This window comes from Delphinus delphis, chromosome 1, assembly GCF_949987515.2.
Source record: "Delphinus delphis chromosome 1, mDelDel1.2, whole genome shotgun sequence".
Taxonomy (NCBI): domain Eukaryota; kingdom Metazoa; phylum Chordata; class Mammalia; order Artiodactyla; family Delphinidae; genus Delphinus; species Delphinus delphis.
The window spans coordinates 6,699,476-6,720,633 of NC_082683.1; the positions used below are offsets into that span (position 1 = coordinate 6,699,476).

A 21,158-nucleotide genomic window follows, 5' to 3' on the forward strand; every position below is an offset into this window, starting at 1 on the left:
CAGAACAAATCCATCCCACGGAGAAGCTCGGACGCCTATAGCAGCTCGGACAGCCCAGGACACGTGTTGGGATGTGACTCGTGAGCTGGGGCTAGGGGTCCACCAGTGATTTAAGAATTAGGATGAGAACAGGACTGCTGCCAGTTGGATTCTCCACTTTATGCCCAATGCGTGGGACCCAGGCCATCTCTCTCACCGCCTGGCTGAGGGCAGCCCTGAGTCTGCACGAGTGGCAGGTGTCGATTGCTGAGACAGGCAGGAAATACCCCTCGGCATCCGGCTGGCATTTTCAGGCACCCATGATGCCCCTCACCAGCTCCCTGGGCCGCCCTTGCCAGGAGCAAGGGCACAGGAAATGCCATTGTTCTGGGAATGCATCTCCATCCTGCTTCTCTCTGCCTTGGGTCCTTCCCTGGCCTGTAGTCGCTCGTCCACAAAGGCTGCCCTGTGGGACCCTGTGAGTGAGTTTTCATAAATCAGACAGTGAACAACCAAACCCCCGGGTAAGTGGACACGTCACGGCTGATGCCAGGGCTGTTGAGACAGGTGCACACCACCTGGCTGAGTGAAGCCGGTGAGAAGGCCGTGCTGTTTATCAGCAGGTGCAGCAAAGTGTGGATCAGCTGACCACACTCGGTAAATTGTTATTTACAGTTTCTGAACTTTTAAAAGAAGAGCTTCCCCAGAATCGGCCCTGATTCCAGACCCACAGCGTCATGACGGCTCTGGTCACCCTGCTGTCCCTGCTCCTGCTGGGACCCCAGGCCCAGCACGGGACCGAGTGGACCTACTCAGGTAAGGCCCACCCCAAGGGCTGCACGCCGCCTTTCTGCCATCACGTCAAGGAAGGGGGCACCCACTTCTCGAGGACGAAGCCTGGCCTTTCGGGGTGACCATGCCTGATGATTGCGTACGGTGCTTGCTGGGGTCTCAAGGTCTCGGGCTGGGGCAAGAGCATACTGAACTTAGACCTTGGCTAAGGAGCGGAGGGCAGAACTCTCCCCGTTCCCGGATCCCTGAGCCACCCGCAGAGTTTCTGCTTTGCTGCCCCAGAAGCTGGCTTGAGAGCCCACTTAGTGCTTACGAGGGCAAAGCCATTTGCTTTCTTGGTCTGCGTAGACAGAAAGTAAAGCCGCTGCAGGGGGCTCCCTGCAGCCCCACCGAGGGTGTGTGGGGTTTGCCAGCACTTTCTTCCCGGAAATTTCATGATACACGGTCTATCCAGAGCGTCTCGACGTGCCGAGAACCCAGTGACCATTGCATGGCCTCCAGGCTGGCCTCTCTTGGTCGCCGTGGCCGTGCTGAGACCCAGTCTCACATCCAGAACCCCACTTATAGGACGTGAAGTGGAAAACCCTGGCATTTAGCACAGGTCCCGGCCCACGTGTGGACCAAAGAGAGGAAGACAGTGGGGTTCAGACACTAAACACCCCTTCTGTGTGGCAGGGGAGAGAGCGCCTACCTGGTCCCCCTCTTTTCTGTCCTGGATGGAGGCATGGGGCCGGAGAGGATGCTCGTGGCCGCTGGCTGATGCAGGAGCCAGGAGCAAGCAGGGTTTTGAGCCTGCTCTCTGCACAGTCTGCCCTGGCCGCAGATACAGGGTGAAGCGTCCTCCCAGGGTGCATGTGTGCCCTCTAAGTCAAGGGCAGCAGAGTTAGGAGCATTGTGGCAAGGCTCAGGAAGTCCAGCTTCAGAGGGCGGGACAGCTGACTCTGACCAACTGCTCTGTCTGGACCAGAGGATTCCCCTACCCGGCCCAGTGCCACGAGACCCCGGGGCTTCCGCTCGGTCAGGCCCATTGGTACTGGGTGTGGTTCGAGGGTAAGGAAGAGAGAGGATTCCGACAGTGGAGTCTGTCCTCCCCAGCTCAACACAGCCTCTGAGACGGGGCCCAGGAGAACTCGGGCAGCAGCTGCTGCGAATGCCTGTCGGGGATACTTGAGAAACACCAATGCTGTTAAAAAACCTTTTGATCCATGAAGGGGCTTTGTTCAAGATGTCTGGCCTTGCTCCTGGCACCTGCCCCTAGGAAAGAATTGTCTACAGATTGGTTTGTATTATTAAACAGTGAAGAGAGGAACAGAGAAAAAAAGAATTGCCTCTTTTATTGAACCGAGAAGCTGTGAGAGGCCTAAGTACAAACATCTTCCTCAAAACAAGCTATGGGTGACGCTGTCCCCTAAGGGGGAAAGAGAGCTGGACTCCCTACTGCAAGTGGATGAGACCAGGACCCACAGTTGTTTGGAGGCCGAGTCACCCATTATAATGACTTGCTTTTATCACCCTCTCTCCTCTCTTCTGTCATTAGTAACTACCTTAAAAAAAGGTAAATTTCCTTATTTTGATATTTTTTTCAACTAATCATTCTAGGTCATCCTTGAACCCGATGCTTCCTTTCTTGTCCTGAATCCATAAGTGTAGGCACCCAGGTGGTCTTTACCATATTGGGAACCAGTTAAAGGGGAGGGGTCAAGCAAGGAGGTGGGGAGGTCCTGCCGTAGGGCGTAGGGCGTGGAGTGGGCCGTGGTATTGTTGGGGGCTGGGAAAGAGAAACTGTCATTCAGAAGAAGTGAGGAAAAGGCCCTGAGAGTAACACAGGCATGCGAAGCCCAAGTAGCCCTCGAGTGCATTTATCAGCCGACAGTCACGTAAACGGAAAACCAAAGCTCTGTATTAAAGACATCCATTGCTTTCAAAACACGAAGGCATGTTCTCAGGGCCAGTGGGTGCAACAGGAAAGTTGCGAACCAGCCCCAAAGCCCCCCAGACACCAGGGTCCGTGCAGCTGATTTAGGTGCCCCTCCCACCTCCTTCTGGAGGCCTGGCCCTGCTTTCTAGAAGACAGGCCTCTAGTCTCGACTGTGGCCTCTGCAGGCCTCCTGTCGGGCGGGCCCTGAGTGAGTGCCCAGAGGGAGCCCCTTGCACTGTGACCCCCTGGACTCTCTCCTGTGTCAGATGGGGTGCTGGATGAAGCACACTGGCCGAGGGAGTACCCCGACTGCGGGGGGAAGAGACAGTCGCCCATCGACCTGCAGAGGGAGAAAGTGTGGTACAACCCTTCCCTGAGGGCTCTGAACCTGTCAGGCTACGAGGTCCAGCACGGGGCGTTCCTTATGATCAACAATGGCCACACAGGTAAGGGCGGGCGACAGGCTCCCGTGCCCGCGCGGGCATCGGGGGGAGGCAGGCAGGCAAGGCTGCCAGGAGCTGTATGCTCAGAGATCCAGAGTGCGGCCTGGGGGCTGCAGGCCTCAGACTCGGGGCAGACCGGTGTCGAGCCCTGGTACTTCGTCCCTGGTTGGGCAGCATCCGTCTGTAGACTCGGTTCCCCACTGGCCCCTTCATCCTGCACTGGCCTCTCTCTGAGCTCACTCTGACCCAACCAGCAGGAAATTCAGCAGACAGAGAGGCAACACCGAGAAGCCACATGACCCACTGTCTGTTCTGTTGATCTGTGCCCAGGTCTGATCTGCCATATTTTCTATGTGGGAAGGTCAGACAGGAAAAGCTGGTTTGGGGGGCCTCCATTCCAGAAGCCTAGACTGGACAACCATCAAATCCTGCTTAAGGTTTGCAGACATCCTTCTGATGTTTTTCAAGTGGGCTCGTCTCCTCTGAGCCTTATGACAAGCCCAGAGGGGGGCATTTTTTAAGCTGAAACCAGAGGCTTTGGGAGGCCAAGGGACTTATGGTCACACAGTCTCTAGTGGCCGAGCTGGATCCAGGCCTCGGATGTCTGATTCCTCGGTCATGTCCTCCTTGGAAACTTCCCTCTCCACTCCCACCTGGGTTGGGACAGTTTACTGTCCATTCGCACAGGTGTATGTGGGGGCGGTCATAGGACTCAGATTTCCTTTTTGCACTATTAAGAAAATAAAACCAATTGCCCTCGATGGGGCTGGTGAAGGTAGTAGCCCTCAGATCAGCTGTGATTTGGATTACTGACCTCCACACGTAGTTCGTGAAAGCCTCATTTTATCACCCGTATCACGTTCCTGTTTCCAAAGTTACTCTCTGAAGCTACCAGCATGTTGGCAGAAGTGTACGGCCTTTTCAGATTGGCTTCTTTCACTTATGCTTCCTCCGTGTCTTTTCATGACTGGATAGCTCATTTCTTTTTAGCATTGGATAATATTCCACTGTCTGGATGAGCTACAGTTCACTTATTCATCCACTTACTGAAGGACATGTGGCTGCTTCCAAGGTTCAGCAATTATGAATAAAGCTGCTATAAACATCACTGAACACCAGTGTGTAGATTTTGGTGTGGACATAAGTTTTCTGCTCATTTGGGTAAATACCAAGGGGTGTGATTGCTGGATCATATGGTAAGAGTATGTTTAGTCTTGTAAGAAACTGTCCAACTCTCTTCCAAAGTGGCTGCACCATTTTGCATTCCCACCAGCAGTGAGTGAGAGTTCCTGTTCCTCCACAACCTTGCCAGCATTTGGTGCTGTCAGTGTTCCGGACCTTGGCCATTCTATTAGGTGTGTGGGAGCACCTCATTGTTGGTTTAATTTGTATTTCCCTGATGACCTATGCTGTGGAGCACCTTTTCCTATTTGCCATCTGTATATCTTCTTTGGAGAGGTGTCTGTTATGGTCTCTGGGTTATTTGTTTTCTTATTGTTGACTTTTAAGGATTCATTGTATATTTTGGATAGCAGTTCTTTATCAGATGTGTCTTATACAAATATTTTCTCCCAGTCTGTGGCTTGTCTTCTAATTCTTTTGATATTCTTTTCTGCAGAACAGAAGTTTTAAATGTTAATTAAGTCCAGCTTATCAATTCTTTCTTTCATGGATTGTGTCTTTGGTGTTGTATCTAAAAAGGCATCACTGTACCCAAAGTTGTCTAGGTTTTCTCCTATGTTATCTTCGACGAATTTTATAGTTTTGCACTTTACATTTAGGTCTGTGATCCACTTTGAGTCAATTTTGGTGAAGGGTGTAAGGTCTGTGCCTAGGTTCATTTTTTTGCACGTGTATGTCCAGTTGTTCTAGCATCATTTGTTGAAGAGACTCTCTTTGCGCCATTGATAATCTTTGCTCTTTTGTCAAAGATCAGTTGAATATATTTATGAGGGTCTCTTTCTGGGCTTTCTATTCTGTTCCACTGATCTATTTGTGTATTCTCCCACCAAGACCACACTGCCTTGAGTACTATACTTTTTTTTGTTTGGTCACACCATGTGGCTTGTGGGGTCTTAGTTCCCGATGGAACCCGTGCCCCCTGCAGTGGAAGCGCAGAGTCCTAATCGCTGGACCACCAGGGAAGTCCCTACTGTAGCTTTATAGTAAGCCTTGAAGTTGGGTAGCATCAGTCCTCCAACTATGTTACCCTCCTTAAACATTGTGTCAGCTATTTTGGGTCTTTTGCTTCTCCATGTAAACTTTAGAGTTACTTTGTTGATATCCACAAAATAACCTGCTGGGATTTTGACTGGGATCACATTGAATCTCTAGGTCAAATTGAGAAGAACTGACATCTTGGCAGTAGTGAGTCTTCCTATCCAGGAAAATGGAATATCTCTCCATTTATTTAGTTATTCTGTGATTTCTTTCATCAGAGTTTTTCTGTTTTCCTCATATAGATCTTATATGTAATGTGTTAGATTTATACCTAATTATTTAATTTATACCTAATAATTTAATAATTATACCTAATTATTTAATTTATACCTAATTATTTAATTATACCAAATTATTTAATTTAATTAACTTAATTATTTAATTTAATTATACCTAATTATTTAATTTAATTATTTAATTAAATTTAATTATTTAATTTAATTACTGTGCTTTTAATTTCAAATTCTACTTTTTTTAAAATTAATTTTTCTTTTTTGGCTTCATTGGGTCTTTGTTGCTGCGCGGGCTTTCTCTAGTTGAGGTGAGTGGGGGCTACTCTTCTTTGCGATGCGTAGGCTTCTCATTGCGGTGGCTTCTCTTGTTGCAGAGCACAGGCTCTAGGTGTGCGGGCTTCAGTAGTTGTGGCTCACGGGTTCTAGAGCGTAGGTTCAGTAGTTGTGGTTCATGGGCTTAGTTGCTCTGTGGCATGTGGGATCTTCCTGGACCAGAGCTCGAACCCATGTCCCCTGCAGGGATTCTTAACCACTGTGCCACCAGGGAAGCCCTAAAGCTTATTTTCAATTTCTCTATTTTGTTGTAAACAAGGGACAGTAGGTGGACCAGTACTGATTGATTGATTTTTTTTTTTTTTTTAATTGCCCGAAACACACATGCATAGGCTCCAGAAAAGCTTAAAGGCTGGGAGTACTGGGCCTGTAGTGTTCAAGGGGAAGGGCAACACTGTTCTCTTAATAGGTACTATCAGCCACTCCACTTATTGGGCTCATTGAAAGGAGGGATGATCTCTTATTCATCCTTCTATCCTGGTACCTGGCACAGAGCCTGACATAGATTAATGCATTTGAGGCGAAAAGACTTGTGCACGAAAGGATAAATCCCCAAATAGGCTCCATGAGCGATGCAGTATTCTGAGTAGGTTTTTTTTTTTTTTTTTTTTTTTTTTTGGCTGCGTCAGGACTTAGTTACGGCACACAGGCTCTTCGTTGAGGCACCCGGGTTTCTCTCTAGTTGTGGCTCGTGGGCTCCAGAGTGCACAGGCTCAGTAGTTGTGGCACGCAGGCTTAGTTGCTCCGCAGCATGTGGGATCTTAGTTCCCTGACCAGGGATCAGACCCACATCCCCTGTATTGGAAGGCAGATTCTTAACCACTGTGCCACCAGGGAAGTCCCCTGAGTAGGTTTTGATCTTTGAAAGCTGCAGGAGCAAGACTGGTTCTGTCTTTGTTTTTTTAAACTTTTATTTTGAAATAGTTTTAGGCTAGAAAAATTGCAGAAATAGTACAGAGTTTCCAAATACCCTTCTCCCACTTCCCCTGATTTTATTATCTTATAGCTGGACTGTGTTGATTCCACATGATGAACTACACTCTAGACCTCATTTGAATCTCATCACTTGCCCAGAATGTCCTTATCCTGGTCCAGCATCTAATCCAGGACCACACATTGCATTTTGTCATCATATCTCCTTAGTCTTCTCCAATCATGGTCAGCTCCTCAGTCTTTTGTAACCTTGACGCTTTGCAGTTGTTTCTTGAGCACAGTAAACGCTCAGATCATGTGTTTCTTCTCTGGTCTGATAAGAACTTGGTTAAATTAGTTTCAGACAAAGGGGAGTAAGTTCTGCAAGTTAAATCCATTTTTTTTCAGAATCTGGAAGGTTCAGCAAGTTGATTTGTGGGAGGACAGATATTTGGCCTCACCTTTGCAAAAGCACAGTGATAAGCCCAGAATTGCCGCCATTTTTCAATCTGGCCTGTGCGATTCTATGGACACAGCTTGAGAATTGAGGCATTCTGTCTGCAGGGAATTGTGTTTCAAGGGAAACATGCTTGTCTGGATCTCTGTTATTGCTCCTGTGGTACTAACTCTCCTCGGCTCTCCAATCTCTGGGAACAGATGACTGCATATCTCCTTTGAAAACCTCTTCCATTTTTCTCACGTGAGCAGTGATTTTTGAGGCCGGCTACAGTTTAAGCACTGAATACAAAGCACCTGTTCTGCCAAAGGGCGTGGAAAAATCTTTGAGGCTGGACTTCTGCCTTCTGTCATATTATGTTATGAATTTCATCACAGCTTCCTGCTGCTTTAGATGATTTGGAAGGGAAGAAGGGGTCATTTGACAGATATCAAGTACCTACTATCTGCTCTTTAAGAAAATTTACTTGTTTATAACCATCTTCGATGACTTTAAATAGAAAAACCTTGTTATCAGGAGAGATGCTGACTGTCCCTTTTCAAGTCCTAAATTATACCCTCATAGATATTTTTCTTGGTCATTTTCTGGGGTCACTCTCCATGTCTCCCTTTTGCCTGGGTCATTCCAAAATATAGAGATTTCTCTAAGACCTAAGCCAGTGGAATGAACAAGGCAGCTGTCTCACCAAAGTAACCTCCCTGTAGAAAGTCTGTGGGGCACAGGGCAAAAGGAAGCTGGAAGAGGGATCCATTTTCCCATCGGCAAGAACCTAACGTTTGAAAGCATCTGTTGATGATCACGTCAAATTCAATCCCAAGCCAAGAGTCTGTGTGTCCCCTGACTTGCCGCGGAATGTGGTCTTTCGTCTTCTGAAGACAAGTTGAAGCCTATAATGGTGATGTCCTGTCCAGGCCCAGTTCTGGCCCAGCTCTGCCCTGACCAATGAACTGAGTGACTCTGCAAATCTTTCTACCAAGGTTGGCTTCCTTGTCCATAAAATAAAAGTACTGAAGCCCCGCAGGGATGCTACTTTCTACGAAGTGGGATGGGTTGGTAGTTGGTCTAGTTCTAGAAGTCGATATGGGATGAAGATTTTAACCACATCATAGAGAAGATAATGACCTCAACTTGACCTTACAGAGTACTCACGCTGGGTAGTAAAGTAATCAAAATAGTCCAAGAGGCCCTACTTCCTATCCCTACCCTGTGGGCAAATTCCAAAATTGGCCAGAAGTGGAGAGCGGAATTCTGATTTCCACACTCATTAGCCCTGTTTTTTCAGGGCTCCCCCCTTCGTTAGGGCTAACAAGCTGGACCTGCCACTTGGAGGTCCTGCCCCTGACCTTCTGGTCCTGGGTGGGAAGGTGCGTGCCCTGGGACGGGTGCCTGTCCAGCCCAGCTTACTCAGTGCCTGGTCACCATCCTTCCCCATGTGCCAGGTGCCCCCTCTCTGTTGGTCACCCTGCTCATGGCAGTCTAGGCCTGTCTATAGTACCAGCTTGCCCCAGGAGTGGGCAGGTGACCAGGAAAGCTGCCTCACCTGTAGGCCTGAGCCATCCACGCCCATCTGCACACTCCCTGCCCCTCGTCTTCTCTTCCAGTACAGATCAGCCTGCCCCCCACCATGTGCATGACGGCTGCCAATGGTACCCAGTACATAGCCCAGCAGATGCACTTCCACTGGGGTGGCGCCTCCTTGGAGATCAGCGGTTCCGAGCACACCATTGATGGGATCAGATATGTGATGGAGGTACCCTGAGGATCCTCTTTCTTTCAAACCCCGTGGTCACTTTTCTTATTAAAACAGCCAAAAAGGCTTTGCTGAGTCAAGTCACCCTGAGGTTGAGTTTATTTTTCATTCATTTACAACAATTCACTGATCACTGCTATGTGCTGGGGGTTCGGGCAGGGTCCCTGACCTCACAGAAGTCACCCCAACGCAGGAGTTTACAGCCCACAGAGTGGGGCAAGCCCTCCTTAGTTTCAACCGGATTTCTACGTGGTAGATTTGCCGGTTCCCCCTCTTGCTTAGGATGACCCCAGGTTTACAGTGGCCTCCTGGGGTAAGGGGGCACATGCCCACTCTAGGGAGACCTCAGGAGAACCCAGTGGCCTCATATGATCCCTTGGACTCTGCCAGCTTGTCTGCTTGGGGGAAGGTGAATTGCCATCTCCCCAGAATACCACTCATACTCTTCGCATTCTTGGAGAACTTTCTGGTCTTGATAGATCTTGTAGCCCAGAGGGAGGGACATGGTGGTCAGAGGTGTTTATGTGGGTCAGCTGAGGTGTGGGATGGAGCACCCTTTTTTATTTTCCTCCTTCCCTGAAAACCTGAAGCACTGGAGGTTTACAGGAACTGCCCTCGACTTACACTTTCTTGCTTCCACAGATTCACGTCGTTCATTACAATTCTAAATACAAGAGCTACGACCAGGCTCAGAAAGCACCGGATGGTTTGGCTGTGCTGGCAGCCCTCGTTGAGGTAAAGCTGAAACTACACATGCAGAGTTAGAAACTGGTGTCAAAACAAGGTGTTAAGTGTAGACAAAGGGTCTTCCTACTTGCCCCTCCTCATCTGTTCCTGAGCTCACACTTCTTGGAAACACTCACCCAATGAAAGACCTACCCTTTTTCCAGTCCTTGCTCACAGTTACTGTGTTCCTTCTGTGTCACCAACCTCAAGGACATTGCATAACTTGGACGAGCTGACTTAAAAGAGCTGGGATCACGGAAGGGTCCACTTGACAAAAACTGCTCTGAGGGCAAGAGGAAGCCTGCAACCCCCTAGACAAAGCCAACATCTCTGCATTTCTCAGAAAGTCTGGAGGGTGGGATTTATGTCTAGGTAGAAAGAAGTGGTCAGTGAATCCAATCACCCCCAAACAAGTTTTATATTGGATAAAATTGTCAAAAACAACCGTATCAGTGCTCTGGAAATGGACCAAAGACAAATAACAAGGTGAGGCATTTATTTATGATAAATGGCTAGAATTTTGAGTAAGAACAATGGGAGTTTGTGGACATCTTGCCTGGGGCTGTTCCCATCCCCTTCCCCTAACTTGGTCAGCAAGGTAGTTTTATCAGGGCAGCACGGACAGGAAAACCAGCAGCTTCGCTGCTTGGTACAGGGGACTAATTTGATTTGGAGTAGAACTTGAAAACCCATGCCCAGGGGGCACTGCTGGTAAAAGTAGCAAACAACCGAAAAGACAGAAAACGGAAAACCTGCAGGTTTGATGGTCTGAGATTGCAGTCCTAGTTGAGGCGAGTGGCAAGTGGCAGACCAATCAGAAATTTAACTGGGAGATGAGCCACAGGAAGGCTGTATAAGCTTCCCAAGAAACCCTGATGGAAAGTAAAGGCTGAGGCTGACTTAGTAACTGGCTGAGCTTTGAATGTGCTTCTCAACCCACATACAGATCCATCAGCAGAGGGTGCAAATCTTGGGCTCATGGGGTTTGAGCACAACCTCTGCAAAGTCATTGGCCACAAGACTATGTTGACCCTAGATGGCCCCAGGCTAAAAATTAAAAATAAGACTTAAGACCTAAGCAGGCTCATCAGCTGCTATATACTGTTGTGAGACATATCCTGCAGAAGAAGTCCAGGCAAGTCACTAAACAGTCACATGAACAACAACAAAAACCCCTCAGGACAATTTTTAAAAATCAGAATTCAAGGGCTTCCCTGGTGGCGCGGTGGTTGGGGGTCTGCCTGCGATGCAGGGGACGCGGGTTCGTGCCCCAGTCCGGGAAGATCCCACATGCTGCGGAGCGGCTGGGCCCATGAGCCATGGCCACTGAGCCTGTGCGTCCGGAGCCTGTGCTCCGCAATGGGAGAGGCCACAAGAGTGAGAGGCCGCGTACTGCAAAAAAAAAAAAAAAAAAAAATCAGAATTCAGATTTGCTGCCATGTATTATCTAAAATGTCCAGATATCAAAGAAAAAGTTGGGCATGCAAAGAAATAGGAAAATGTGATCCATATTTAGGAGAAAAAAAAAGCAGTCAATATAAACTGAGTAGACCAAGAGTGATTTAGCAGACAGTACTTTCTTTATTATTATTTTATTTTTTGGCTACTCCACGTGGCTTGTGGGATCTTAGTTCCCTGACCAGGGATCAAACCCTGGCCCTCAGCAGTGAAAGCATGGAGTCCTAACCACTGGACCACCAGGGATTTCCCTAGCAGACAGTACTTTCAACAACTATCATAAATATGTTCAAAGCATGAAAAGAAACTATGTTCAAAGAATTAAAGGAAAATATGATGACAATGATTCAAAAAGGATCTCAATAAAGAAACAGAAACTATAAAAATGCACCAGATGGAAAGTCTAGAGTTGAAAAGTATCATAAAAGGATGAAAAATTCACTACATGGGCTCAAAGCAGATTTGAGGCAGCTGAAGAAACAATCAGTGCATTTGAAGACAGGTTAAATAAATTATTGAATCTGAAGAACAAAGGAAAAAGCTAGAAGAAAAATGAGCAGAGCCTTAGAGACTCATGGGGACAAGATCATGCTTCCCAACATATATGTAATGGGGGTCCCAGAAGGAGAGCAGAGAGAGAAAGTGGCAGAAAAAACTGTTGAGGAAACAATGACCAAATTTTCCCAAATTTGATGAAAAAACAATAATTTACCAATCCAAGAAACACAACAAACTCCAAATCTGATAAACACCTAGACACATCAAAATCAAACGGTCAAAATTGACAAGAGAAAAAGGGTTCATTATATAGAGGGGACTGACAGTGCATTAATGGTTGACTTCTCATTAGAAGCAAGGCATCAGAAGGCAGTGGAATGACTGACGATCAGGATTCCTATGTCCAGTCAACCAATCTTCAGAAATGGGGCAAAATAAAGACGTTCCCAGTTAAAGTAAAACTGAGATAATTGTTAACAGATCTGTCTTACAAGAAAAATTAAAGGAAATCCTTCTGGCTGAAAGGAAATCACACCAGATAGCAACTCAAATCCACAGAAAAAGATGAAGACTGCCAGAAAATAGTAAATATATATATATATATACACACATATACAAACATACACATATATATATACATATATACATATTCTTGTCTTCTTTTAATTTCTTTTTTTAAAAAAACCATAAGATTGTTTAAAACAATAATTATACCCCTGTAGTATTAGCTTTACAATGTATGACAAAAATAGAAGAAAAATGAGGAAGAAATAGAGCTATATTGGAACAAAGTTGCTATATTTTACTAGAATTAAGTTAGTATTTACCTGATATAGATTGTGATAAGTTGTATGTGGTAGTCACTAGAGCAACCACTAATAACCTAACACGGTTAACTGGTACACTAAAAGTATAGAACAGAGTTTAACACAAAAGGTAGAAGAGAGGAACAAAAAAAGATGAGACATTTAGAAAACAAATAAATGGCAATCAGAAATCCAAGAAAGTCTGAATTTACACCCAGGGGAAGAATGGGTCAGCATCACTGACTGAAAAGAACCATTGTCCATAGACCTTTTTCACAAAAAGCAACTATTCTGACTTCTAAAAAGTCAACACTCATACAATAAATAAAGGATGGCGGTGGTCAGAATTGGAGCAGTTTTGCCTTGGACATCTGGCTTTCCTTCATTCAGTCAAAAGTCCTGAGGATGAAGAAGGGAGCACTTCAGAGCAAGCCCCTGCATCACCATGAATTTGGGGACTTCCCTGGCGGTCCAGTGGTTAAGACTCCATGCTTCCAATACAGGGGGCATGGGTTCGATCCCTGGTCAGGGAACTAAGATTCCGCATGCCGCATGGCCTAAAAACCAAAACCAAACAAACAAATGAAAAAACACAGTGAATCTGACTGTGGCTGACATTGCCCAAAACAGGGTCACTGGGGATATCTTGACAGTGACTTTTGGCCATTCCTTGAGGACATCACCAGTCACCACCAAGAAGCTCTTTTCCCTGGAAGCTGCCAAAATGCTTCAGATCTTGTCTTTCTGGAAGAGACAGGGAAGCCCAGGCACTTGGTGGCAAAGAACAGCCAGATGGTCTCCCCCAGCACAAGTGGGGCACGGGTGGGCTGCCTCCTTGCCCTTGAGGCTCTGCCCAATCAGCCAGTTTACAAAATAGCTGGATTAGCGGGGATAGTTCTGGATGGACGGCCCTTCTCCATTAGGTGAACTGCTCTGTGTTTCTCCTGCAGGTCAAGGATGATGCTGAAAATACTTACTACAGCAACTTCATTTCTCACTTGAAGAGCATCAGGTATCCAGGTAAGGGAAACCGACAGCGGCTGCATGAGGGCAGAGGAATGAGTGTGAGTGTGATGGGGGGCAGGGGAGCAGGGAAGAGTGTCACTGGTGGAGAGGGTGGCAGATAAGCCTGCCAGGGGACGCTCCCCTCCCTGTGCAGGGTCTCTGGTTCCAGCAATTCCCAAGGTTGGCTCAGGCTGTGCACACCTCGGAGAAACCCGTTCATAAACTCTACCTGTCAATTGCCACAGTTGGAACTTCTGGATGGCCAGAGTTCCACTAATGAGGGATACCTTCGTTTAAGTGACTCTCCCCTCTGGCCCCAGCTGGTAGTAATGATCCTGGTCTCTAGAGAGAGATGACCTCCTTGGCTTCAAGCTGAGCAGAATCTCAAGAGTGAAGCCTCTTGTCACGGTGCCTGTACACAGACACAGGGCTGCTCTCCCTTATCTCTGCCGCCAGAAGGCAGGGTTCTTGTCAGAGTGTCTGCCCACTCCCATGGTCAACCCTTGACCTTGAGCAGTAACCAGGTCTGTTGCAGCCTTGGCTGTGTGCATCTCACTTTGGCCACATCTCCCAGACTCCAGGCCCCTGACCTCAGTCCTCACCCCCTCCAGCAATCTGCTGACCTCCTATCCATGGACCTCCGCATTCTCACTATTAGCCACGCCTCATGCCTCTCATCTCTCTAGCTTGGATTCCACGGGCCATACTTCTGACACGCCCACTCAAATGCCCTCCATCCTTCCACAAGCTCACCTGGCAAAGCCCCAGACTAACTCCCACTTGCTCACAGCCTGTAGCCAAATGGCTGAATGTAGCCAGAGAGAAGCACACAGATTTCTAGCTTCATTCACAGCGACAAATATACACAAGTACTAACACTGCTCAGAAATCCTGAAATACGACTCTAGACATTTGCTTTTCCCCTCTCCAAAATTACTGCATCATATTTTCTCCTCTCTCCCAAAGCCCCTCCTTTCTGGCCCCAGCTTCTCCCTTGGAGGTGATGCCTGGCCTCCCACTCCATGGAGAAGGTAGTCAGAAACTCACTCATCTTAACCTGCCTGTGTCTGACCAAACTCCATGTTCCCTCCTCTGTTACACTGGATGAGAGGTCCCTGCTCTGGTCCAGGACCAGCCTTCCATGTGGGCACTGACCCCCCCATTCTCAGGGCCTTTTCTCCTGCCTGTCTCCCCTCTCTCCTGCAGCTCACCCTTCACCCGATCACTCCACTCAACACAAAGCACAGTGCTCTCATTTCTTCCATTTCAAAACACAAACTCCATCTCTTGACCCCCATCATTCCCTCAGCTTCCACCCCATTCTCATCTCCCCTTGAAAGAGTTGTCTACTGTCCTGTTCTCTTTTCTCACTCACCCTAAGCCTTCAAGGTCATCCTGGTTGTCAGATCTCCTGGGCACTTTTCTCTTCTCTTGCTCCACCTCCAAACAGTGATGCATTACACGCGGCTTGCATTCTGGCCAAAGCCCGCCCCCACCCCCAGCACTACTCTCTTGCTCTCTCTTCCTGGCTCCTGCCTTAATGTCAGAGGGTGCCAGGACTCTGACTTCTCTCGGTGACCTCATTTTCAGTCCTATGGCCTGAAATGTCATCTTTAGGCTGTGGACTCCAAAAATCTCTATCTGGTCCTCCAGGCAACAACAGCACCAGGCAGGACAGGTGAGGCAAAGTAGAGGCAAGAACTGTCTAGTTCATCTACTGACCATGAACAAAGCCAGCAGGAGACACCACAGGCCTGTGGTATAACTAAGGAGTTGCCTTGAATTCACTGACCTCAGATATTCTATTTCTACTAACTGATCCTGATATATTTCCTTCTCCAATTCAATAAATTCCACTGCTGATCAATACTGCCCACAACACTGGCCTCTCTCTGAACTTTGGATTCCTTTACCCAACTGTTTAGTTGATGTTGTCCGATGGATCTAGAATTTAACATGGTCAAAGCATCACTTATTCCCATCCCTTTCCAGGCTTGTCCCTAAACCGACTTCCTCATTTCAGCAAAGAGCATCCTCATCTATCCCCTTGTTTAAGCCAAAAATCCCAAAATTTTTCTGGACTTCCCTCTTCTCATTCCCCACCCTGCCCTGCCACACCCAAACCATCAGTGGGCCCTGTTGTTTTTACCTCCCTGCTTCCAATTCTTTGGGGTATATTCCCAGAAGTGGAATTTCTGGATCATACGGTAATTCTATGTTTAATTTTTAAAGGAACCACCATATTATTTTCCACAGTGGCTCATCATGGTTCTGGAATTCTTCACTGACTTGAACGTATTGGAGTTATGAAACAAAATCTATGCAATAGAGTCCTTTAGAAGGTTATATCTTGAAATCTATCCAATAAAAACAAAACTTAGGGCTTCCCTGCTGGCACACTGGTTGAGAGTCCGCCTGCCGACGCAGGGGACACGGGTTCGTGCCCCAGTCCGGGAAGATCCCACATGCCGCGGAGCGGCTGGGCCCGTGAGCCATGGCCGCTGAGCCTGCGCGTCCGGAGCCTGTGCTCCGCAACGGGAGAGGCCACAGCAGTGAGAGGCCCGCGTACCGAAAAAAACAAAAACAAACAAAACTTAGAAATCTTTTACTTATTCATGGGATTATGCACTACTACACTTCACATGCTTGGTTAAAGAAACCTGTTTATGTATAGATCAAAATGATATCGTCTTTGCCATTGAAAAATGCAAAAGTGCTCAGGGAAGGTGAAGCAAAAGTCAACTCGACTCCGTGTTGCTTTGATAGAGTCTCTTGCTGAGTTCAGGGACTCAGCGTCACTGACATGAACAAAAGAGGAATTCTCTAGATGCAGCGATAAATGTGGGTGCCGTGGAGGCTTCGGATGCCCTGTGGATGTCCCCCTCTCTACACCTCACCTGTGGCTGAGCTTGGTTGCCAATGCGCATGGCAGGAAGTGCTCGTGGCCTGACGCCTGCACCTGGACTCCTGCTTAGTTCTGATTCTGCCTTTCTAATCTCTATCCCTCCCCTTCATTTACAGATGAGCACAACTCAAGGAATTTTGTTCTTTCTTTGAGAGCACTTACCCACAAGCCCCTAGGAGTCATAATTGCTTTCATTTATCATAAAATATATCCTCTGCCTAACAATGATGATGGTGATGGCTACACCCATGAGCACTTTCCTATGTGCTGGTCCAATGCCAGCACTTTATAAACACATTCCCCAATGCTCCTGGGGGTCCCCTTTTTACAGACCCAGCCAGGGCCACTCAGCCAGGAGGAGGTATTTGAGTGGGTTTCTGCCCAAAGTCTTTGCTCTTAACACCCCCCTGGAAGCAGAACACTGGGGGATGTTTCCCAATGACCAGGTTCTATGTCCCCCTGCTTAAATCAGGAGATTTAAAGATGGTGAGATCTGAGCCAGGGCTGTCCTTGCAAGGGGTAGCAGTGGTTCCTAATATTCTTTTTTGTCCCCTCTTTTAGGACAAAGCACAGTTCTGAGGGGCCTTGATGTTCAGGACATGCTACCTGGGAACCTCCACTACTACTACAGCTACTGGGGGTCACTCACCACTCCTCCCTGTACTGAGAATGTCCACTGGTTTGTGCTGGCAGATACTGTCAAGCTCTCCAGGACACAGGTAGTGTGTAGAATCACTTTATCAAAGTCTCTCCTTTCAACGGCCTGGTTAACAAGAGCGCTCCCTAAATCTCACCTAATGCTGATACCTGGGCTCCTACAGTGTTTTCCATGTACAGGGCTGCAGTGCCTCACCTCTATTGCTAGGGGTGATCTTACTAGTGTTGTGGCAGAAATGGGCAAACAGGCATCAGGGAATCCAAGAAACCTATAGGTAATGCAACAAAAAAAAACTGGGACGTGGTCCAGGTCATAGGACAAGAGTTGCACAGTGAAGGCAAATATTTACTGAGTGCTGCTCCCATCAGGCACTGCTCTATATGAAGTAACACATTACTTCATAAATGACTCCATGCAAGAAGGATAGCTTCATATTTAGCCTTTCATCACATAAAATCCCTGTGGCTCTCTGAGGGGAAGAGCTGTATCAGTTGTCTTTTGTCCTTCATCATAGCATGGGTACATAATAAATATTTGTTGAGTTAAATAAAGGACAAACGTTACTGAGGTTTCAAAACAAAGCTGACATTTCCTTCTGGGTGATGTTCGTCCTCAGAAACAAATATTTCTTTTTTTAAACTTTTCATTTCCCTATTCCAGGAAAAAGGTGGAAAGACCCCTATTCTTATAACCACACAAAAAACATTGCCAACCAGGTTTGAAGTGCCCCTAGATACCTAACAAAAGCCAATGTAAACTATCTCAGGAAAAATGCACCTTAAATCCAGATCTATAAGAATTTACATGAATAAAGTTACCTGAAATGAGCTCAATTTTTAAAAAATCACGAAATATCAGGAAAAAGGCACTATGAATGAGTGTCAGCAGAAATAGAACTACAAAGATTTCAGATATAGTAATTATCAGTCAGTTAATATAAAATATGTTTAATATGCATAAATAATGCATAATATGTAAAATTAAACATATTTAGTATGTTTAATATATATAGGAGTTTTAAATATGAGGAAAGAACAAAGTATAAAAATGACGAAGTAAACTCAAAGAAGAAAAAAAAAACCAAATGGGTTGTTAATTTCTAGAAATGAAAAGATAGTAATGAAATTAACAACCCAACAAATGGGTTTAATAGCATGTTAGACACAATTCAAGAAAGAATTAGTAAACTGGAAGACAGAGCTGACAAAATTATGTAAAATGCAGCACAAAGAGAAAAAGAGATGGAAATATGAAGAAGAAGTAAAGAGATATAGAGAACATACTAGAAAGGTCCAACAAATGTCTGGTTGAAATTTAGAGGGAGAAGAGAGGTAGCATAGAGAAGAGGGACAATTTGAGAAATATTGGCTGACAATTTTCCAGAGAATTGAAAGACACCATGTCATATATGAAGGAAGCCCAATGAGTCAACGAAAACAAAAAGAAGCCCACACTAAACCATCACAGTGAAACCACAAAATATCAAAGACAAAGAGAAGATTTAAAAATCAACCAGAGAGAAAAGACAGATTTTCATGAAAAAAATACTATAGACCAAGAGTAGATTCAACACAGCAACAATGAAAGTCAGAAAGCAGTGGAACCATATTTTCAAAGAACTGAGGGAAATGAATAGCTAACCTAGAGTTGTACAGGCAGCAAAAATATCTCTCAGGAATATAGACAAGGGACTTCCCTGCTGGTGCAGTGGATAAGACTCTGCACTCCCAATGCAGGGGGCCCAGGTTTGATCCCTGGTCAGGGAACTAGATCCCACATGCATGCTGTAACTGAGAGTTCACGTGCTGCAACTAAGGAGCCAGCAAGCCACAACTAAGGAGACTGCAAGCCATAACTAAGGAGTTGGTGAGCCGCAACAAAGGAGCCCATGTGCTGAAACTAAGGAGCCAGTGAACTGCAACTAAGGAGCCCACCTGCTGCAACTAAGGAGCGCACATGCTGCAACTAAGGAGCCTATGAGCTGCAACCAAGGATCCTGCGAGGTGCAACTAAGGAGCCCTCTTGCTGTGACTAAGGAGCACACATGCTGCAACTAAGGAGCCAGTGAGCCACAACTAAGGAGACCGTGAGCTGCAACTAAGTAGCCGGTGAGCTGCAACTAAGAAGCTGGCGAGGGCTTCCCTGGTGGCGCAGTGGTTGAGAGTCCGCCTGCCGATGCAGGGGACACGGGTTTGTGCCCTGGTCCGGGAAGATCCCACATGCTGCAGAGCGGCTGGGCCCGTGAGCCATGGCCACTGAGCCTGTGTGTCCAGAGCCTGTGCTCCGCAATGGGAGAAGCCACAACAGTGAGAGGCCTGCGTACCGAAAAAAAAAAAGAAGCTGGCGAGCCACAAGTAAGGAGCCCACATGCTGCAACTAGGGAGCCTGCCTGCTGCAACTAAGGATTGCATGTGCTGCAACTAAGGAGCTGGCAAGCCACAACTAAGGAGTGAGTGAGCCACAACTAAGGAGCCTGCCTGCCGCAACTAAGACCCGGAGCAACAAAATAAATAAATAAATAAATGTTAACCAAAAAAGAATGTAGACAAAATACAGACATTTTCAGAAAAAACAAAAATTGAGCTTGCTGCTTGGTATGTCTCTGTTTACTTCTTCCTCTCCTTTCTACTATTGACTAGACACTCATAGAAAAAGATTAAAAGAGATTGTTGGAGAAATGAATGGGTGGATTAATGGCCTGGCACACAGCACGCAGAACCACTTCTGGAATTGAGATCTTCTCACAACCGCTTTATCAGGGTTATATAAATCCAAGCTCTAGTTCAGTTGCTAGCTAAATTTAAAAACTCACCCAGTGCCTCTCCTCTCCTTAATTCCCTTCACGTTTCCTGCAGGTTTGGAAGCTGGAGAATTCCTTACTGAATCACCAGAACAAGACCATCCACAATGATTACCGTGGGACCCAGACCCTGAACAACAGAGTGGTAGAAGCCAACTTCATGTCTCAACTAGTGTGAGTGAGATCAACTCTTGTTTGTTCTTTGCAAGTTGCAATTATAATTTCCTGTTTTCCTGCTTCTCTGGGTGGACCCATCTCTTCTGGCAATAGTAAGGGAAGGAAAAGGGACTTCCCTGGTTGTCCAGTGGTTAAGACTCCATGCTCCCAATGCAGGGGGCATGGGTTCGATCCCTGGTCGGGGAACAAAGATCTCTCATGCCACACGGCATGGCCTAAAAAAAAAAAATAGTAAAGGAAGGAGAGTTATCTAAACAACAGGAGGCTCAGGGCTGTACAGGACTTTGGCAAAGGGGGTGACTCATTTTCCCAGTCCAGACAGTGGTACCAATGAGTAAAACAGAGGGGACGATGAGTATGAGAAGCTACATGATTTATAACCCACCTAGTCTTGGCCAGAGACAGTAGGAGAAGCAAGATATCAAGCAACATCCAGATACTCCCATAAGAGTTTTGGCTCAAGTTAATCTTATCGAATCCAACTCAGATATTTCACATTTCTATCTTGGTCTCTATTACAAACCCATCCACAGCTCCTCCTATAAATTCCCTCAAGGTGGGGTTAACTAGACCACAATTGTCTACTCCCTTTTCTTGGGGATCAAGCTGCAGACACCAGGGTGCTGGAGGTAGGCATGAGGACCTCCAAAGTTCTGAACTTTTCCTATTCACTCTTCTTTTTATAGGCTCTGAGCTCCAGTTTTATCCAAACAATATTGACAGTAACCTTGAGTACTCGAGAAGGTTTACTGAACAGAAGAAAGCAAAGAGAAAAAGACAAGGGTAATGACCTTGAAGAGTGAGCCCTGCGTTGTCTCCAAGAAGCCCTGTATGTCTGGATCACACCATTCCCACTGAGGCACCTGTTTAATTTATGATTAAAACAGGAGAAACCACCATCCATGAAAGGAAGTGAGATGGCTTAAATATATGAGAAGGGACTTGAGTTAGACAACGTCAATGGGAATTGACTGGAATAGAAATCTAAAGGAGATGGAGACCTAACTATCCTCCTCTCGAATCACGCACATTGATGTGCCTAAATTACAAATCAGCCCAAACATCCCTATAGCATTTAGATGAAATAA

General features: G+C 46.5%; 1 protein-coding gene and 1 long non-coding RNA gene across 2 annotated transcripts; one reads left to right on the top strand and one right to left on the bottom strand.

Annotated features, from left to right (window-relative positions):
* The first annotated feature begins 716 nt into the window (after window positions 1–716).
* On the top strand, window positions 717–20,902 carry CA6 (carbonic anhydrase 6). Its single transcript, XM_060029799.1, has 8 exons — window positions 717–795; window positions 2,956–3,135; window positions 8,889–9,037; window positions 9,680–9,772; window positions 13,476–13,545; window positions 16,997–17,154; window positions 19,949–20,067; window positions 20,722–20,902. Exons 1-8 carry the CDS (start codon window positions 717–719, stop codon window positions 20,855–20,857), a joined length of 984 nt encoding a protein of 327 aa, XP_059885782.1. The 3' UTR covers window positions 20,858–20,902.
* Window positions 10,386–19,966, bottom strand: LOC132436889 (uncharacterized). Its single transcript, XR_009521920.1, has 3 exons — window positions 19,906–19,966; window positions 13,503–13,565; window positions 10,386–11,155 (listed from the first exon to the last, which is right to left on the bottom strand). It is a non-coding gene; the product is annotated as an uncharacterized lncRNA (long non-coding RNA).
* Window positions 20,903–21,158: the final 256 nt, after the last annotated feature.

Bases quoted from the DNA above. Each gene is read 5' to 3' on its own strand.
- CA6 (XM_060029799.1), top strand. From the start codon at position 717: ATGACGGCTCTGGTCACCCTGCTGTCCCTGCTCCTGCTGGGACCCCAG. The intron at 9,038-9,679 runs GTACCCTGAGGA...TTGCTTCCACAG, and splicing joins GGATCAGATATGTGATGGAG to ATTCACGTCGTTCATTACAA. The intron at 20,068-20,721 runs GTGAGTGAGATC...GGACCTCCAAAG, and splicing joins AACTTCATGTCTCAACTAGT to TTCTGAACTTTTCCTATTCA.